The sequence below is a fragment of the Sinohyriopsis cumingii genome, chromosome 16 (genome assembly GCF_028554795.1).
Source record: "Sinohyriopsis cumingii isolate HCF-2022 chromosome 16, ASM2855479v2, whole genome shotgun sequence".
NCBI classification, from domain to species: domain Eukaryota; kingdom Metazoa; phylum Mollusca; class Bivalvia; order Unionida; family Unionidae; genus Sinohyriopsis; species Sinohyriopsis cumingii.
Genome location: NC_142976.1, coordinates 9,987,970 through 9,996,531, shown reverse-complemented (window position 1 = coordinate 9,996,531; position 8,562 = coordinate 9,987,970). Strand labels below are relative to the sequence as shown.

At 33.4% G+C, this 8,562-nt stretch overlaps 1 protein-coding gene across 1 annotated transcript in view; it reads right to left on the bottom strand.

Moving 5' to 3' along the window:
* Positions 1 to 1,444: 1,444 nt before the first annotated feature.
* LOC149779927 (neuroendocrine convertase 2-like) overlaps positions 1,445 to 8,562 on the bottom strand; it is a 150,874-nt gene continuing 143,756 nt past the window's right edge. The window contains exons 17-18 of the mRNA XM_089936624.1: positions 4,912 to 4,962; positions 1,445 to 1,727 (exon numbers count right to left, since the gene is read on the bottom strand). Coding sequence (XP_089792750.1) covers positions 1,573 to 1,727; positions 4,912 to 4,962 — 206 coding nt within the window. The 3' untranslated portion in view covers positions 1,445 to 1,572. The remainder of the gene's footprint in view (positions 1,728 to 4,911; positions 4,963 to 8,562) is intronic.

The following is an 8,562-nucleotide window of genomic DNA, read 5'->3' as shown; positions in this document are numbered from 1 at the left end:
CAGTATAACTTTAAAAATAATTCTTAGATTTAAATTGAATTTTCGTATGCATCCTTCCATAGATGGTTTATGAATGAATTTGATTTCTATTGTTTTATAACATTGGTTATGGGGGGCATTCGCCTCGTTATTCTTCATAATTTCTCATAAGCCACTTCCACGAAATCATGATGTACATAAATGTCAAGTCCTATTTTGAGTGCGGTTTTTCAGCAATTTTTTCTCAAAGTCATAAGGCTGGTATTGGATTTAAAAGCATAAAGAATGCTCCAAAAGAAAAGCTAAGAGTTTATGTTTATTGGCTATATACATTGTAATTTGCATGAATACAATTTGTTCAAAATGACATTTGCCATTAAAACAAGGCTTTCTGACATAGTGAGACAATTTAGCGTTTCTTGCGTCTCTTGCAAATATCTTCAGTGCCTGTTTTTCAGACAGGCTGGAATCTGTTTCTTAACCATTTGTCCCATATCATTATAACATTCTATACTGTTATAACAGTAATTCGAATGCAAATCAGTAAAAGGTAAATTTGGCAAATGTAAGAAAAGATGTTATTTTGATGGAATGTATCTGCGTTATAAGAAATATTCATACAGAGAAATTTCTAAAAGACAATTTAAATTTAAACAAAAGATCATCCAGTCCACTAAAAAGACTTAAAAAATTACATTTATGGATCGCATACGGTCTTTTGTGGGTGTCAATTTTGACCGTATCCTTTTATTAACTGACCTAAAGTAGTGATATGTGTGCTTGACCATTGTCCGTAATTGCTTGTAGTAATTTGGTCCTACCTGATTAATGTGATTTTCTTCAAATATATTATTACTTGGATTCAGTTCAGGACATTGTATTTTTTCCTTGGACGTTTTATCATCTACCTGACGTTTTTGAAGTTGTTTGCTAATATTATGTAAACAGACCAGACCTTGTTTACGAAATTGATGGGAAAATGACGCAAAACCTAGTCATCTTATTGCGTCTTAGGTTTTTATATAAGGCTCTGAAGTAAACACAGTTTTCATTTCAATTTAATTCAGTTTTTAAGCGGAAAATTTTTAGTTGTGTTGAGATATTGTGTATAATTATTAATTGGAATTACAAGCAGCTCATTCACGTTTCTAAACAAAATACCCTTTTGGGATTATTGTGAATTAATTTAAAGACATTACAGATTATAGTATTGTGGTACAACAAGGCTGTTAGCACATCGGCACATTCATGGCTAGTGGTGCATCAGTATCCTAAAGATTGGAATTAATTCGGAACGGTCGTTTTTAAGTTAGAGAATTATACTTGTTGAACTTTAGTAAACTTGAATTGTTGGTTTAGCTTTATTTTTTGTTACTTGTTTTACATCCATAGGGTCATAACATCATTTTTATATATATATATATATATATATATATATATATATATATATATATATATATATATATATATATATACTCTCTTTCATGAGGAAATTTATCAAACTGGTAATGGAATGGGACGTCGCTTCTAAAGATCGACTGGATGCCTACGACTGTTTTCTAGCAACGTTTGATTTTGAGCACACACACGCTTTCATGCAGACGTCAAGAATGATAAAAGAATTCCAACACAAACAGAGACGGGGATTATTTCTACTATTCTTGAGAGACTTGGAGCTGAACCTGTAGAATAAAGAGCTGTAGTCGGACGACTGGTCTGTGGGTAGTTCCTTGTGTTTGATTGATTACCTGAAATGAATTAATGAATGAACGAATGAATGACTGAATGATGGACGAAGATATTAATGAAGGATTCAGCATACATATACACATAAATATATACTTCTATGCATGCATACATACATCCATACATGCATACATACATGCATACATACTGACATACAAAGGCAGACGGACAAAAATGCAGAATCATTCAGTTTTGTGACTTAGACACACATTCATCATCCGTACATTTACACATTTGCTCGATTTCGCTAGTATATGTAATTAAAAAGACTCTCGTAAATAAGTGGAGAGTTTTAGCAGTTTTCATGTCATCTCATACACATTCATTTTAAAGTGAGCTTAGGAATCACATAATGTTGCAATTTCTAAAGGAAAGAAACTTAATATAACTTGACTACACAGCACTGCAAGTAATGCTTGCATGTCGACAATATACCCTATGCATATTTAATAATGGACAATTTTCGAACATAAAACACGTTACAGAAATTCTAAACCTCATAAAGAGTTGTAGATGCCAAAAACTTAATGTTTAATCAGGAAACAAGATATACTAGTGAAGTTGGAAATTAACATGTAGGCATGTGGTTTTTCTTGTGCAAATATGATTGGCAGGAAGGGAATACGAGACATTGCGATGATTATGTCGTGGACCAGCAGCATCGAGTTCAGCATCAACTCAACTTAGTTTCTTTTTTTTCAACGTATATGCACATTGTGTTTAGGAACACGTGAGCACAAAGCTGTATGGTGAAGTTGAAAGGTAAAGATTCTTTAAAAGGTATATAGCAAAAGATTTAAAGGTACGAAAATTTAAAATCCTCCTTGAAATACTATATCAAGGTTTGTTAAATAAATGCATTCTTGAGAATCATCCAAGATTTTTTTCCTCTAAATTCATTGCTGTAATAGCCATGTAAACTACTTATTCATAAATTGCTAGCCCACTTTCCTTTTAAATTATCTTTCGGTTTTGAGATAGCTTATTAACAAGCTTCTTGAGACATGAACGAAGGTATTGACAGGGTACAATCGAGAACCACATCTCAAGCAGGCATAACAAAAAACCTCAACTATGATGATGTTGCTGATGCCGCAAAACATACAGTTCAGCAAGTTAGGTCTCTTCAGTTAAACTCCTGCCGGGAATAGGGATGTACAAGAGGCCTAATATTTAACATTGTCAGAGGCAACTGACGCAACCAGGAACAGCGATAGCTCAGTCACATTCGTGCCGAAGTTGGCAACGAGTGTCCATATCCTAACAGCAGCTATATGGGCAAGACACTTGAGTCTAATAATAATAATAATAATAATAATGAACACTTTGTATAGCGCCTAATCTTTCCATATACCAGTCTGTCAACAATTGTGTTTCTACAACACAGGATTTACTCTTTCCTTTTATACAGTCAGTTTAAACAGGCTTGACGAAACCTCTAAGAGTTACATTTCCAGCCTTCTATTTCATCTTTTACAGGAGTAATAGTCCCGACTCCATATCTCCTAAACTTAGCATTTTCATATATCTTCCGCCCAATTTATTTGACTCTACTACTTTTTGTATGCAGCTCTGTATTGGTGAGACATCGAATGAGTTTGATTTTCAGTATTCCACGACATTTATACGATAAGTTGCCAACTCCTACCCCACAATACCCGCACCCGCCACCCCCAATAACTGCCTGCTGACTTTAGGTTCTGCGGTATAACTTTAAAAATAATTATCAGAATTAAATGGAATTTTCGTATGCATCCGTCCATAGATCGGTCTATGAATGAATTTGATTTCTAGTGTTTTATAACATTGGTTATGAGAGACACTCGCATTAATTGCCCGTCATTCTGACATTTTGTTTCTGCAACATACCGTTACCAATATGTTTTCGATTAACCAAATATTGGTACTGAACTTTATATCAATCTGCGATAAGTTCGATTTTCAACGTAACATAAGGACATTGACTGGAGTGCTGCAAATACAATGCACGATGGTATGTTGATGAGACAATTTGTCGTTTCTTGCGTCTCTTGCAAATATCCTTAGTGCCTGTTTTTCAGACAACCTGAAATCTGTTTCTTAACTATTCGACCCTGATCTTTATAACATTCTATATTGTTATCACAGTATTTCAAATACAAATCAGTAAAATGTAAATAAGTAAATGAAAATAAAAACATGTAATTTCGACAGAATATATCTACGTCATAAGAAATATTCATACAGAGGAATTTCTAAAAGACAATTTAAATTTAAACAAACGATCATCCAGTCCCCGAAACAGCCTTAAAAAAATTACATTTATGGATAGCATGCTGTCTTATGTGGGGGTTAATTTTGACCTTATCCTTTTATTAACTGACCTAAGATAGTAATATGTATGCTTGACCTTTGTCCGTAATTGCCGGTAGTTATTTTGGCCTAGCTGATTAATGTGATCGTCTTTAAATATATTATTACTTCGACTCAGTTCAGGACATTGTATTTTTTCCTTGGACATTTTATCGTCCACCTGACTTTTTTGAAGTTCTTTACTAATATTATGTAAACAGACCAGACCTTGTTTAAGAAATTGATGGGAAAATGACGCTAAACCTAGTCATCTTATTGCGCCTTAGGCTTTTATATAAGGCTCTGAACTAAACACAGTTCTTCATTTCAATTTCATTCAGTTTTTCTGTTGAGATATTATGTATAATTATTCATTGGGATTACAAGGAGCTCATTCAATTTTATAAACAAAATACTCTTTTGGAATTATTGTGAATTAATTCAAAGACATTATAGATTATATTATTGTGGTACAACAAGGCTGTTAGCACATCGGCACATTCAAGGCTAGTGATGCATCATTATTCTTAAGATTGGAATTGATTCGGAACAATTCATTTTAACTTAGAGAATTAAAATGCTTGTTGAACTTTACTAAACTTGACTTCTTGGTTTTGCTTTTTATGTTACTTGTTTCACGTCATGAGGAAATTAATCAAACTGACAATCCAATGTGAAGTCGCTTGTAACGATCGACTGGGCTCCTACGACTGTTTTCTAGCAACGTTTGATTTTTAGCACACAAACCTTTTCATGCAGACGTCAAGAATAATAAAAGAATTTCACCACAAACGGAGACGGGGATTATTCCTACTATTCTTGAGAGACTTGGAGCTGAACCTTTAGAATAAATACCTGTAGTCGGACGACTGGTCTGTGGGTAGTTGCTTGTTTTTGATTGATTACCTGAAATGAATGAATGAATCAACGAATTAATGTCTGAATGATATTAATATGGGATTCAGCATACATATACACATAAATACATACTAACATGCATGCATGCATACATACATACATACATACATACATATATATTTATACACACATACATATATATTTAGACACACATACATACATAGATACATACATACATATATATTTATACACACACAGATACATACACACATACATACATAAATACATACATGCATGCATACATACATACATACATGCATGCATGCATACATACATACATACATACATACATACAAGGGTAGACAGACAAAAATGCAGACACATTCACTTTGTAACATAGACGCATATTCATCATCCTTATATTCACACATTTGCTCTATTTCGCTGGTAATTTTAATTAAAAAGGCTCTCGTAAATAACTGGAGAGTTTTAGCAGTTTTGATGTCATCTCATAAACATTCATTTTAAAGTGAGCTTAGGAATCACATAATGTTGCAGTTTCTAAAGGCATGAAACTTAAGCTGACTTGACTACACAGCACTGCAGGTAATGCTTGCACGTCGATAATATACCCTATGCATATTTTATAATGGACAATTTTCTAACATAAAACACCTTAAAGAAATCCTATACTTCATAAAGAGTTGTAGATAACAAAAACGTAATGTTTAATCAGGAAACAGGATATACTCGTAAAGTTGGAAATGATCATGTAGGCATGTGAGTTTTCTTTCGCAAATTTGTTTGGCGGAAAGGGAATACGAGACATAGCGATGATTATGTCGTGGACCAGCGGCATCTGGTTCAGCATCAACTGAACTTAGTTGTTTGTTTCACGTATATGCAAATTTGGTTTAGGAACACGTGAGCACAAAGCTGTATGGTGAAGTTGAAAGGTAAAGATTCTTTAAAAGGTATATAGCAAAAGATTTAAAGGTACGAAAATTTAAAATCCTCCTTGAAATACTATATCAAGGTTTGTTAAATAAATGCATTCTTGAGAATTATCCAAGATTGTTTTCCTTTAAATTTATTGCTGTAATAGCCATGTAAACTACTTATTCATAAATTGCTAGCCATCTTTCCTTTTAAATTATCTTTCGCTTTTGAGATAGCTTATTAATAAGCTTCTTGAGACAGATGAACGAAGGTATTGACAGGGTACAATCGAGAACCACATCTCAAGCAGGCATAACAAAAAACCTCAACTATGATGATGTTGCTGATGCCGCAAAACATACAGTTCAGCAAGTTAGGTTTCTTCAGTTAAACTCCTGCCGGGAATAGGGATGTACAAGAGGCCTAATATTTAACATTGTCAGAGGCAACTGACGCAACCAGGAACAGCGATAGCTCAGTCACAATCGTGCCGAAGATTGCAACGAGTGTCCATATCCTAACAGCAGCTATATGGGCAAGACACTTGAGGCTAATAATAATAATAATAATGAACACTTTGTATAGCGCCTAATCTTTCCATATACCAGTCTGTCAACAATTGTGTTTCTACAACACAGGAGTATTATTTCCTTTTATACAGTCAGTTTAAGCAGGTTTGACGAGACCTCTAAGAGTTACATTTCCAGCCTTCTATTTCATCTTTTACAGGAGTAATAGTCCCGACTCCATATCTCCTAAACTTAGCATTCTCATATATCTTCCGCCCAATTTATTTGACTCTACTACTTTTTGTATGCAGCTCTGTATTGGTGAGACATCGAATGAGTTTGATTTTCAGTATTCCACAACAGTTATACGATAAGTTGCCAACTCCTACCCCACAATACCCGCTCCCGCCACCCCCAATAACTGCCTGCTGACTTTAGGTTCTGCGGTATAACTTTAAAAATAATTATCAGAATTAAATGGAATTTTCGTATGCATCCGTCCATAGATGGGTCTATGAATGAGTTTGATTTCTTGTGTTTTATAACATTGGTTATGGGAGACATTCGCACTAATTGCCCGTCATTCTGACATTTGGTTTCTGCAACATACCTTTACCAAGGTGTTTTCGATTAACCAAATATTGGTACTGAACTTTATATCAATCGGGGATAAGATCGATTTTCAACGTAACACAATGACATTGACTGGAGTGTTGCAAATACAATGCACGATGGTATGTTGATGAGGACTTTGAATAAGTTTGATTTCAAGTGTTCTACAATTTCATTTACAACCGTTATTCTCCATAATTTCTCATAAGCCGCTTCCGCAGAATTATGACGTACATAAATTTCAAGACCTATTTTCAGTGCGGTTTTCCAGCATTTTTCTCTCAAAGTCATAAGGCTGGTATTGGGTTTAAAAGCATAAAGAATGTTCCAAAAGAAAAGCTAAGAGTTTATGTTTATTGGTAATATGCAAAGTAATTTGCATGAATACAATTTGTTCAAAATGGAGTTTGTCATTTTAAAGCACGGCTTTCTCATATATTGAGACAATTTAGCGATTCTTGCCTTTGTTGCAAAAATCCTTAGTGCCTGTTTTTCAGACGGCCGGGAATCTGTTTCTTAACTATTCGACCCTGATCATTATAACATTCTATACTGTTATCACAGTATTTCAAATACAAATCAGTGAAATGTAAATAAGTAAATGAAAATAAAAACATGTCATTTCGATAGAATATATCTACGTCATAAGAAATATTCCTACAGAGGAATTTCTGAAAGACAATTTAAATTTAAACAAAAGATCATCCAGTCCCCGAAACAGTCTTAAAAAATTACATTTATGGATCGCATACTGTCTTATGTGAGTGTTCATTTTGACCTTATCTTTTTATTAACTGACCTAAAGTAGTAATATGTGTGCTTGACCTTTGTCCGTAATTTTGGCCTAGCTGATTAATGTGCTTTTCTTCAAATATATTATTACTTGGATTCAGTTCATGACATTGTATTGTTTCCTTAGACTTGTATCGTCTACCTGACTCTTTAAACTTGTTTACTAATATTATGTAAACAGACCAGACGTTCTTTACAAAATTGATGGGAGAATGACGCAAAACCTAGTCATCTTATTGCGTCTTAGGTTTTTATATAAGGCACTGAAGTAAACACAGTTCTCCATTTCAATTTAATTCAATTTTTTGCGGAAACATTTTAGTTGTGTTGAGATATTGTGTATAATTATTCATTGGAATTACAAGGAGCTCATTCACCTTTCTAAACAAAATACTCTTTTGGAATTATTGTGAATTAATTCAAAGATATTATAGATTATATTATTGTGATACAACAAGCCTTTTAGCACATCTGCACATTCAAGGCTAGTGATGCATCAGTATCTTAAAGATTGGAATTAATTCGGAACATTCGTTTCTCTATATAGAATATAGAATTTAAATACTTGTTGAACTTTACTAAACTTGACTTGTAGGTTTTGCTTTTTATGTTACTTGTTTTAAGTCCATAGATTCCTAACATCGTATATATATATATATATATATATATATATATATATATATATATATATATATATATATATATATATATATATATATATATAACTCTCTTTCATGTGGCAATTGATCAAACTGATAATGGAATAGGAGGTGGCTTGTATAGATCGAATGGGTGC